This window comes from Chelonia mydas, chromosome 1 (genome assembly GCF_015237465.2).
Source record: "Chelonia mydas isolate rCheMyd1 chromosome 1, rCheMyd1.pri.v2, whole genome shotgun sequence".
NCBI lineage: Eukaryota > Metazoa > Chordata > Testudines > Cheloniidae > Chelonia > Chelonia mydas.
Window position 1 is genome coordinate 105,644,490 of NC_057849.1, and position 13,019 is coordinate 105,657,508.

Here is a 13,019-nt window from a genome sequence, read left to right on the forward strand (position 1 = left end):
AAAAAATCACCTCTGGTGATTGGGCAAGTAGAAGTTTGCAAGACAGAATGGTTCCCGGGCCATTTACACAAGCAAAACACTCAATGTATTACAAGTTCTCATTTTAGTTTATGCTTTATTACATTTTGGACCTCTGATTATTTCTCCAAAGATACCATGCATTTTATATACAATACACAAAAATTTGCAAAGAGTGAGGTGTACAAACATCATTTAGAGCTTGATTCTGGAGGAAAGGATGTTCTTATGGTGAAGACACTGGACTGGGGCTCAGGAGATCAAGGTGCTAAGCCCAGCTCTTCCACAGACTTCCTACATGATCTTGGAAAATTTATTTAGAGCCAGGTCTTGGCCCTCTGCTCTGTCCCCTTTGCACTGTTCCAGTGGCACAAAGGGGATGGGGAATTGTTCTAAAAGGGAACCAGGGATTCCTCTGACATAGGGAGAATCCCTGGCTGGTGTAAAAGCAGCATAATCTATATTGTAAGCTTTTCCAACATCATTGTTCTCTCTGTAAAGTAGCACATACACCAACAGTATTGTTTGTAGCTGATAAGTTATAACAACAATTTATCTCTTGGAAAATTTCAGTAAGCCTGGGTATAGTAATATGTCATCATATTTGTGTCTTTTATACTCATTTAGTAAAAAATGTCAAGTGTTTTCAATCTCTGGCTGAAAGTCTGGCACTATATGAATGTCAGGCTATAAGTTAGTATTATTCTGCTTTAGGTTTACTGGAGGAAAATGAATATTCAAGACTGTCAGCCAACACTACAGCGAGCTCATCAAATCAAAGGCACAGGGAGAGCCACACTAGTCAGGTAAATATTTTACGGATGGTCTAATATACACTGCTGAAATGAATAAGAATGCTCACAGACACTGCATACTGAAAGCATTCCCTATTCACATGTTTGTGTTGGCTTTGAAAAATACAGGTTTCCCTTAAATTATTCTCTTTATATTAAGCCAAATACAATTATGAGTATACTTTTCAAGTTTTTTCATTGCAGAGATGATCTTCCTGGAGGTTTCTAATGCCACAATTCAAAGTTTATGTCACTTTAAATTGCTGGTTTGTGAGGGCATAATTTTCAGGAAGACAATCTGACTCAGCAACGTGGGGGAAAGAGGACACTGATCTCTCCCAAGATATTCACTGTCGCACCAAAAAGGCCTGAATAATAATCAGCTTCATAAGACAAAATGAATAATTATATAGTCTCTTCATGCAAAAGTATTGAAGTCACTGAAAATATCATTAGGTACAAAAGGAGTATAAATATTGCACCTTAGTTACTTTAATATTTGTGTTTAATTAATGGAATTTAATATAAAGTATTACCAACATAAAATTAACTTTAAAGTACATTAAGTAAAACAAATGTGGGAGAAGAATGGTGAACTTGGAGTAATGTATTTTCTTCATTATTTTCATCAGTATTTTATACAAAACCTGAAACACTTTGCATTCCAGTTATTCAATTCTATTCAGGCATTAGGCCTTCAAGCCATTATTTTTACCTTACTTAACAGATAGAATTAGTATTTCCATTTGTAATCCTCATATGTTTCATCCTGTCTTTTAAAAAAAAAATAGAATTGTGAGCCATGTTTTATCTGAGACTGTAAAAATCTTGCTGTAACTGCCAAATGAAGTCCAAGGGGAATATATGTTAGAGTAGAGAGGAATTTCCTCATTAGTAAGATCTGATTAGATGATGCAATTTTCAAAATGTTGTAGTAGAAGGTAAGGGATATGCTTTCTCTAAATGTATAAGATTTTTATTGTTAGTTTGTTTTTTATTTTTGGCAATCCAAAACAACTATGTGAAATCCTGACTCTACAGTCAATGGGAGTTTTGTCCATGAGTTCAATGGGCCCAGCATGGCTGGCAGGTGGAGCCCCCCGAGGAGAGGCTAGCCCCCAGTTCTGCCTCTTCCCTCGCCCACCCCGCAGTCCGGAGCCCTGAGACCACCTGCCCCTCCCCTGCAGCTGAAGCCACGAATCCCCACTTGCCCGAAGGACCCCCGCGCTGGCCAGAGGCCCAAGTGCCCCCCCGCCCTTGGTCAGAAGAGTTTTGGGCCAGCCGAAGCCCCGAACCTTCCCCCCCGTCCCCCCGCCACCGACCCAGCCAATGAGCCGTGGCCGTTTGGCCCACTGCCGCCAGGGTAAGCCCCCTGGCGGGCCAGGCTGGTTTGTTTTTCTGTCGCATCTGCAGGTTTGACTGATCACAGCTCCCACTGGACGCAGTTCACCGTTCCAGGCCAATGGGGGCTGCAGAAGTGGTGCAGGCCGAGGGATGTGCTGGCCGCCCTTCCCGCAGTCCTCATTGGCCTGGAAGGGTGAACCGCAGCCATTGGGAGCTGTGATCAGCCGAACCCGCGGACGCGACAGGTAAACAAACAGGCCCAGCTCGTCAGGAGGCTTACCCTGGTGGGCCGCAGGCCAAAGGTTGCCAATCCCTACACTATAGGATCACAGCCAGCTGCCTGATAACATAGCAACAGAGCGGGAAATGCTCAGTTCTGTGCTCTCAGGGTAGCCACCTACCTCACCGTCAGCCACAGGTATTTCTCAAGTCTCCCCCTTACTGTCACAGTTAAAATCATAACAAAAGGAAAAAAGACAGGAGACCAGCCTGCTGCCTGTCTGCTTTTCTCTCTTCCTCGCCCCTTGACCAGCTGCCATCCCATTTGGCTGAGCGATTGTCCTCATGCCCTTGGCCAGAGTATTTCCCTTTGTGACGTTGAAACGTGCCCCGACGTGCAGGCCTTGAAGCTGGGCCCAGTGGCAGAAGGCGATGTAGAGGCTTTCGCTAGGGCATGCAGGCAGGGGTGGCCTTGCTAGCTATTTGTCCCTCTGGGGGGGAAAATCAGCACTGTGGGGTGTGAACAGAAGTCGCCATAGAAGGAGGAGGTGAGGAATGTGCTGGCTGGGCAAAGCATTTCTTTCTCCCCATTCAGAAGGCATCGCCTTCCCCATCGGGGAATCGAAGTCCTGTCTCCTGCGTGACAGGCGGGGATACTCATCACTATAATGGCAAGGAATGGGGCAGGGCAGGACAAGGCATGACACTGCTATGTCTGGCTTACACGACACCACAGGCTCCACCGGGCAACAACATCCCTTGCTCTCTTCTCCTTCCTAAAGGCTTTGGCTGCTGCAACAGCCCTCGGAAAAGCCCTGTCCCTCCTCACATGCGGTTGCCCATCTCACTGTGGTCCGAAGAAGTTTTTGATATGCCCTATGCAGGTTCCAGGGCCACTGAGGAGGCTGTATGTGCTACTCAGCTTCCTGGGTCCATCAGTAACCTCCCTGTAGTCTAGAGAGACTACTGATGAACCCAGGAAGTTGAATAGCACATACTGCCTCCTCAGCCACCCTGGAACCTGCATGGGGCATAATAAAGCAGAAACTGGCCCTCCCCAAATCCCGCAACCAGGGGTCCGGTGGCAGCGCCAGGGGAGGGCAAGCCTCTCCTGGCTTATTTTACCCGCTGCCCCTGGGGGCCAGGATTTCACGCTTAGTATCACAGACAGTCTTGAAGAAGAACAGGTTTTGCTAGGCCCTGCATAGGTATGCAATCTGGGTGGTCTAAAGATCCTCATTCTTTTCCATTCCCTGTGCAAAGGCTCTGGCAATCGCAGTATTTAGTCTCAGAGCGCAAAAACTATGGCATGCTGGCACTCAAAAACAACATTAGCCTCTCCAAAAGTGTTGCTTAGGCCCTATCCTCCCCCGCCCTGAGCAACCACCAGAGTTGCTCTGGTACAGGTGGCCACATACCTTGCACCCTATAATAAGGTTGTGCAGTAGCCACAATCTCCAGAGCTTCACAATATATTGTAGTTGTTTGAGGAACAAAGCCACAGATCCTCAAAGGTATTTAGGCACCTAACTCCCCTTAATTCCAGTGAGATTTAGGCACAGAAATACCTTTGCGGATCTGGGCCAAAGATTGCAGTATGCCTCCACATTGCCTACAGCAGAAGTCTGTGCCTTACAGGTATAACCAACTCCAAAAAAGAAGAAAAGAGATAACCGAAATCAAGATTCTCATCTTTTTAAAAAAATCAGAAGAAAACTTTCTTCTTACAGCAGAATATCTCCAGAAACCATATATGCTGGTTTGTCAACAGGAAGTAAATTCTTGAGTGGTTACTCGAGATTTTACTTCTCTCTTTCCCATTCCTTAGGTGGCATTCCTGAAGATTTATGTAAGATAAATTCACAAGGGCATATACTTGTAATGAACACAGATATCTTTTTTAGAGCAGCGTCGACCCCTGCACACTAGGCCATCTCTTTGTAAAAGCTTTGTTATTTGTTCATGTAATAGTACAGAAATCACTGTAAATATCAGTTGTTACAAAAGGAGAGTAAATGTTGCACCGTGGTCACTTTGAAATTATTGTTTAATTTATGCTACTTCATGTAAAGTGGTTAAGGAATGTAAGGTAATGTTGCTGAAGTGCACTTCCTATAAACAAAAACACTAAAAATCAAGGAACTCACCGGTTAACGCAATGTTTATATCCACACCAAACACAAATGCCTTGCCACCCAAATATCATAAACTTGAACACACTCACCGAAGTCTTGTCTCCAAAATAAATTCCATTTTATGTTCTCAAAACTCATACCTACAAGTGCAATCTTAAATACAACTTCAGTAAGATGAAGATATCTTACCTCTACCACAGAAAGTGGGCTTGCATTTTATGCTTTTCCAATAGAATCTGCTCTAATGAATACATGCATCCCAAAATGTCGCTACAGTTTTGCTACCAAGAAAAGAACTCCTGAAAGAAATCTGTATTCATTTTTGTCAGCAGAGAGATGAGAAAATTCACATTGTGAAAAGCATTCCTCATTATGAGTATGCTATGAAATGTATTTGACAATGATTTGTTTTAATTACAATTGGCATTTCTTATCACACTGGTGGTGACATTAGCAATATGAGAGCCTAGGGTAAGTCATTTTACCAGGCTTCACTTCATTAGCCTTACTTTATCACTTAACAGCAATTCTTTTACAGACGTAATCAGACAAAGATTGTTGCACAGATCTGTAAAGATCCTAATTGCTATATAGGAAGAGGCATACATGGGACTGAAACAGAGTCTTTGGATTCCTTGGCAGATGCTCTGTCACTTCAGCTAAAGGAAACTGATTCATTAGCCTGCAGGGTCTTTTTATACTTACGCTTTTTTTAATCTCGTACTGAGAATTGCTTCTAGAGGTGAGAAGAGTTAATTTCACTTATGTCACACAATCTCATGACTCTGATATATCACAGATGAAGTTATAGTAATGTGGCTCATGGTACATTCTACACTCAGTGCAACAAAAACGCACATATACACACATTAAAGAGCAAATTTCAAGTCCTTTTACAGGAGCATAACATGTAAAGCACCAGTGGCTTTTAATTTTAAATAATAATGAAGTTTTCATATAATTCAGAATTAGCACCAAATATCCCATAAAATTAAAATCAGTTACTCAGATGATTATCCCTAGTGCTGGTTGAGAATTTTTGACAAAAACTGTTTTAATTGAACAATAGGGTTTTGACAGTAATTTCATTTTCATCCAAATATTTTGGATTTTGTCAAAAATTTAAAATGAAAAATTTTGACAGGCCATTTCACATTTAAGAATTGTCAGAAAAAATCCCACTTTCTCTCTCTCTCTCTCTCACTGGAAAAGAGGGAGAAAATTTAAAAATAGGAGAGTGGAAAGAAAATGAATTTCACCAAAAGAAAATGAATTTCAAAGTGAAATTTTGTTTCAAAATGTTTTATCAAAAATGAATTTTCTTCAAAAGAAATGAAAAATCTTTCTTTAAAAAAACCTCACAAAACATACTTACCTTTTTTCAGCCAGCACTAGTTACTTTACTTTACAGCACTAGTTACCTTTACTGCCCTTTTACAGTTCTGTGACTGCATGGTCATAAGTTTCCAGGTTCAGTAGAATATATACATAGCAAGTGGATGCCAGATAAAAACAAATGGCTCGTGCCTTTGCACTGGGTCTGGTGCTGTAGCATTAATCTCATCCTTCTTGCATCCCTAAACAATATGGTGGGCTGGATTGGGTGTCATAGATCTGAGGATCAGTGGTCCAAAGGAGAGGCCAGTAACAGACTGGTGAGAAGGTATTCCATGTGGGTGAATCTACTCAGATACTACATCTTTTAAAAAAATATGTATTAATGCACAACGATGAGGATTTTTTCCCTAATTGGGGATTCAAGATTCCATTTAGTCTAATCTTTTATTTAATAGAAAAGCTTTCTAGCCCATTCTGTTGCAAAGATAAGCTTTCAAAATATAAACTAAAGCTGTACAGTAAAGCTACTCTTGAAGGAAATGATTTTTTTCATTATGTCCAAGTCTGCCATTCCAACAAAAGTTTTCCTGTGCTCAAGCTTGTCAGAAGACGGGACCAGATCTGTCAGTCACAGAAAGGAGATCTGCCTCTCCCTTCTAGGTAAACCCCTAATTTCCTTCTGGGAAAAAACCTAATTTGTTCTGCCTCTTGGCAGCTTCAACATGCAATCTCCAGTCACTGCTGTTTTGAGACAGAGCACTGGAATCTCTTCCTTTCTCAGACTTAACTCAAAATTTCTTTATCTTAACCTATTCTCCTTTTCAAGTGAATTCTTGGTAGATATTTTGGGCCTTTCAGTGGTGCATGGCTCCACAGTATAGAGCTCCCATCCTACTCTAGGCACCTTGGCAAGGGGCACAGAAGCTCTCCAAAATGGAGGAGAAAGCCAAAAGATGCTTCCTCTTCTCAGTTACCTTACAGCCTTATTTAGATGGGAAATATTGCTGCCTCTCAATAACATACTCTGAGGGACCAGCCCTGCACAGAGCAGCATCATGATCGGGGTGTCCAAGGTGAGATTTATGTATTCTTTTCAGTTTAGTGACATTCCAGGAACTGGTCCCAAAGCACAGTTGTTGAAAAGTTAACATTATTAAGCACAGGGAATCTAAGAAACAAACATTCAAAGTGGGAGAGCTTCACAGGAGAGTCCCCCCCCCATAAAATGTTGGATGGGTTTTTGGATATAAGGAGTCCACTGCTGCCTCCTGCTCCGTGAATGATACCTAAGTTCCCCTGTGAATCTAGCTCAGAAAACCAAAACACTTAGTTCTGATGATGTCAAAATGGTTCATTTTAATATTTCCGAATGTCTTTCACTTCATTCGAAACAATTAGCCAAAATCGACACGACTTCACAAAATGTTTCAGTCAACCTAGATCTGCATTTTTCTGCACACACAAAACAAAAAAAGTTTCATCCAGAAAGTTTTACCAAGTACTACCAGGCACCCTGCATTAAAATGAAGGTGGGCTGGCCTTTCTGATTTTTTTCCCTATACAATTGTGAATTGTTTGTCTGTATTTTTAATATAATTGTTATTACCATTTTCTACCCTGATCTGTGGCTTTGGAGATGAAGAGAAAGAGACACAGTGGAGAGGGAAGAGCAGGCTGGCTAAAAGTTTCCATAAAAAGCAGCATGGACAGTCTGTAAAGTAGATGAGGGGGACAACTTGGAGATAAAGAACAGATGGAAAGTGATGGGCAGGGCAAAAGCAGTGGGGAAATAACTGTGGGGATAAGCTGGGAACCAAACAATGGATGATTCAAACAAGGTGGCTTGTAGCAAGGACAAAAAGACTGAGAAGGAAGCCAACGAAGAGAGGCGGGAAGAGATGTGGGGATATGGATAAGAAGATTAGGAAAGAAGAAAAGGAGGAAGAGAGACAGAGCAAGAATAATAAAAAAGAGATCAAGAAGAGAAAACAAAGGGGAGATTAAAATGACAGAAAAGGGAAATGATTTAGGGATAAACGAGAAAATAAGGAGACTGGAGGACAGAGAGAGACAATGAAATCGAATCAGTAAGATGTTTCACATAACTCTGAGGTGAGTACATTATTTTATTTATTCATGCCTTTGTATTTTTGGTATGTCTCCCTGGAAGACAAATGGGATTTGAAAGAATTTTATAACGTACCTAATATGCATATATTTATAATTTGACTAACTATGCAAATTAAATCTCAACCCAGTTGTTACCCAGGTTATCTGAACCCAAAGCTATGGTAACTAGTCCCTGTTTTCCAGATGGTGTCAAGAAATAAATTAGTAGGGGACACAGCACCTCCGTCTGATAAATGATTGGTACACCAAGAGTGCTTCCACCCAAAAATCCTTTTTCATTGAGTTTAAAGCACACATTAAAATCTAGCAATAGTCTAGAAGCATCCCAGATAGATATAGGTACCCATAGTCTGAGGCGGTATCTAGTGATTCAGCAGCACGGTCCAGTGGCCAGCCTTTCTCCTAGCTCCTGGGGTGTTAGATGTCAGTCTCCTAGCTCATGGAAATCCTCTCAAACTTCTCCCAAACTTCTTCAAAGTGCACACACTCACTAAACTCTTGTATAGGTAACTCAAAACAAAGCACTCATAGTAACTTTTAATAGGTTGGGGTTTCCTTAGCAACAACAAAGAACTCATAATTTCTACTTATCGGCAAAGCAGCTTTGAGCAAGAAACTTACAAACACAGGCACCCAGACTCAAGCTCAGCTATTCACATTCCTCCCCCCCCCCCGCCCCCACCACCACCTCCTTCTCATGAATCTGTCCTTGTTAGTAACACACGACAGCTGCCGTTGTTCTGTCTGCCTAAACCAAGGCCAGATTGGCTGCGAGTTATGTCAGATCCAATTCTCTCATAACACAGAGGCTCCTAGAAATGTGCCACAAAGTTTGGGTGTTCCACCATAGCAGGGGAAAAGTAGAAGAATTGCCACCAAGACCTGTGAAACCTCTTTTGATAATTGGTTTAAGCCCTGAGTATTGATTCACTTGACATCAGTGAGTGCTGAGGGTATTTATCAGTTTCCAGTATTGGATCCATAATGATACATTAAATAAAACAGCTATTAGTAGCCAACCAGCCTGCTACATAGAATAATGTCTGGGAAGTGTACATCCTACCATGAGATTTTGAATTACCCCTTTCTGAAATGTCTGGTTCTTCTGTCACCAGTGTTCAAGGCAGTGAGGCCAATAATGATGGCTGCTTTTTCACCAATTTCTGAATTAGAGAATCTACACTCCTACTCGTCTATTTAAAAAACAAACAAACCTCACAGCACTATTTGGCATATAGCAGTAAAAAAGCAGCCAACATCTGACAATGAAAAATGGGAAAACATATTTTCACATTTGTTAAGAATGTATTTATTGTTTCATTATAGCTTAAGCCATAGCTCTTATTTTGTGAAATCTTATTGCTTTCAGCAGTCTATCCTCTCAGAAAGAACTGCATATTCATTATAGTTTCCAGGGCCCTATTTGTTCATACTTGATTTAATATTTGTTGTCAATCACTTCTTTTTGTTGAATGTTCAGAAGTTAAAAAAAAATTAATCCTGGATACTGCTGTGAGTTGTTACCCTTAGCCTGTTGTCACTGCTCTAAATGAAAGGCTCTAAAATTCATTATTAATGTCTGTCAAGTTCAGCCATTAGCTGGCAGAAAACTTTGATCATCTTTGAAGAAAAATGTGGCAATCGAGCAAGTCTGGTCTGTAATAAAAAAATCACTAACACCTTTATAGACATACAACATCCAAGAGATGACATATAATACCCTATGTATCATTGATCTGAATTGAGAAATACCATAAATTGTTTTCAAGTTTGTTGTTTTGACAGTAACTGCAAAGAAATCTTTTTGTAATCTCACACTCAGATAAAAATGAAGAGTTATAACACACTATAATTTTATTTCTTATCGGGTTTTTCAGACAAAAAAATATTGCAAAACACTTCAGAGAGTTAAGTAAGGCAGAGTATGTTATATATGAATCAATGGTGTACACACATCATGGGAAATGTCATGACTATTAAGCCACAGCACATGTTGAGGCTTTGGGAGGGCAGGATATGGAGAGTCTCCTTGCCAGCAGGAGTCCCTGGAAGCAACAACTTCTATATCTTTTAACAGAGAAAGCTCTGCACTTCCAGTGCTTGACTCTTCTTGTCCTCACGTTCAGCGAGTGGAATTGTGGTTGTGCTGACGTGAAGGTAGTGAAGACTACTTCCTCCTTCTTCTCTCCTTATATATCCATGCAGTACTAGCTACACTCTGTGTCTATATACAGAGATGGACAAAAGTGCAAAATTCAGTCCAAATATGTTGTAAATGTAACCCACTGGTGAGAGTGAGGACCCCGTCTGTGCTGATCCATAGAGGATTTGAGGTGCTACAGTGGCCAGTTACAGAGCTTTAGCTCAAGCTGTAACAGCTTATGTTTTAGCTCTGGAGAGCTCCAGGTTCAATCCATGGTTGTTGTCGAAAAGGGCACTCATCCACACAAACACACCCAAAATTCAGTGTTTGATTCTAAGCTTTTGCTCCAGTCCATTATATAGAAATGCATTAGAGACAATGGAAGCAAACTTGAATGATTTCTTCTTCCTCTTTTTCTCCTTCTTGTTATTCGTACTCTTCTCCTTCTTGTCATTCTTATTATTATTATTATTATTTATTATTAATTTATTTGAATTACTATAGGGTCTAGGAGTCCTAGTCATGGGCTAGTACCCCTTGTGCTAGGTGCTGTACAAACACTGAGCAAAAAAACCAGTCCCTGCTCCAAGGAGCTTACAATCTAAGTATAAGACAAGGGACAGCAAATGGATACAAGTACAAGTAAACACTGAGACAGTATTTGTCAGCATGGTATGTAAGGGTCTCTGCACACCAGCACCTAACTATTGTCAAATTGTTTATAGGCAAAGAAGAGTTTTGAGGAGGGCTTTAAAGGTGGCTAATGAGGTAGCTGTGTGGACATTGATGGGGAGTTCCTCCCAAGTGTGTGGAGCAGCATGGGAGAAAGCATAGAGGGTCTTGTTTGGAAATTTAATAAGTGGGCAGTGAAGGAAGGCATTATGAACTGATCAGAGGTGAGCATTCAGTGAATGAGAGATGATAGGCAGGGTAAGAAATCGCCTTGAAAGTGAATACAAGCAGTTTGATGCAGTGAAGAAGGGGGAGCCAGTGCAGGAATTCAAAGAGGGGGGTAATATAGTCAAAGCTAGGAAAATGATCTTTGCAGCAGAATTCTGAATGGATATGAGCAGGGCAAGATTGGATTTGTCAAAGTCAGAGAGAAGGACATAAAAATGGCCATATTTGGTCAGAACAGTGGTCCAGCTAGCCTAGTATCCTATCTTCCAACAGTGGCCAGTGCTAGACGCTTTAGAGGAAATGAACAAAACAGGGCAATTTATTAAGTGATAAGTCCCCTGCCATCCAGTACCAGCTTCTGGCAGTTAGAAGCTTAGGGACACTCAGAGTATGATGTTGCATCCCTGATTATCTTGGCTCATAGCCATTGATGGAGCTATCCTTCATGAGCTTATCTGCTTCTTTTTTTGAACCCACTTATACTTTTGGACTTCACAACATTCTGTGGCAATGAGTTCCACAGGTTGATTATGCACTGTGTGAAGAAGTACTTCCTTATATTTGTTTTGAATCTGCTGCCTAGAATTTCATCAGTGACCCCTAGTTTGTATGTTATGTGAAGGGGTAAATAATACTTCCCTATTCACTATCTCCACAATGTTCATGATTTTATAGACCTCTATCAAATACCCACTTATGCATCTCTTTTCTAAACTGAACAGTCCCAGTCTGTCTAATCTCCCCTCATATGAAAGCTGTTCCATGCCCCTTGTCATTTTTGTTGCCCTTCTCTGCCTTTATTGCCTTTCCCATTCTAATATATCTTTTTTTGAGATGGGGTGACCAGAATTCACACAGTATTTAAGGTGTGGGTTTACCATGGATTTATATAGTGGCATTATGATATTTTCTATCTTATTATCTATCCCTTTCCTTGTGGTTCCTAACCATTCCACTAACTGAGACATGAGATGATGAGAGATGTTATAAAGAAAGGATCAGCATGATTTACACATAGCCTGGATATGAGGACCTAGAGAAACATCCAAGTCAAAGATGACACACAGGTTACGGATTGTAGCTAAATTAAAGTGTCTGATTGGATTTTTGATGACATAACAAGAAAATAAATGGCAATGAAAATGGGGTCCATTTAGTTGGGGTACCTTTGAAGGGTTCCTTTGAAACAACAAGATGGAGGTGATCAATTAAGTAGCAAGGAAGAAGAAGCATCCAGTTAAAAAGAAAAGAAGAAAAAGAAGGTTTTAAAAAATGAATAAATGGCAATGGAAAAATGAATGAATTCCACTTTGAAGAGATAAGGATTTTTAAGTTTATGTACAAACAAGTAGCAGTATTTTTATGCCATTTACACTGAAGTCATTAGCAGGAAATGATCCATTTACCCTACTCTGGTTGAGAAACAAGACAGTTGTTGTCCTGAAAAATATGTTTCCCTCAAGAACCGGGCAATATGAACTATGAGCACATTACTGACGTTTTTAAAAATCACTACATACCCAAACAAGTATTCTAGCTGGGATAAGTTTTACCCCAGCGGAAACAAGAAGGAAACTGTTTATCTGCTATTATGTCCACACTCTGACATTTTGGTGACTACCTGCCGGAGGCCCTTAGGACCATTTTATATTGGGATCAGAAATCCAGCTTTGAGAAAAGTGGCTGAGAAAGGACCTTAACCTGGAAGGAGAAGTGTATATTGCAGTGGTGTTTGGGTTCACCGTGAGAAACGTGCTGGGATTTGAGAGGACCCCCCATCTGAAGGGAGGAGGGCCTAATCAAAGACAGGGAGACAACAGAAGTTGCTGCATACAGCAAAACCTCAACAAACTGCAGGGGATCCATGTTTCAATTGTTTGGGAATATCACATCAGCCATAGCATTGTTTTGTCAGTAGGCCAGAGTTCACGAGCTGTGGTAAGAAAGAATATGTACCTCATGGAACTGGCTCGTGACTACAGAGTATACATTGACTAG

The 13,019-nt window shown here is 40.9% G+C and overlaps 1 protein-coding gene across 4 annotated transcripts in view; it reads left to right on the forward strand.

Moving 5' to 3' along the window:
* Positions 1-13,019, forward strand: part of MYO16 (myosin XVI) — a 579,449-nt gene that overhangs the window by 550,276 nt on the left and 16,154 nt on the right. For all 4 annotated transcript variants that reach the window (XM_037896729.2, XM_037896722.2, XM_043535412.1 and 1 more), the window contains one exon: positions 733-824. In XM_037896729.2, the coding sequence (XP_037752657.1) occupies positions 733-824 (92 nt within the window). The remainder of the gene's footprint in view (positions 1-732; positions 825-13,019) is intronic.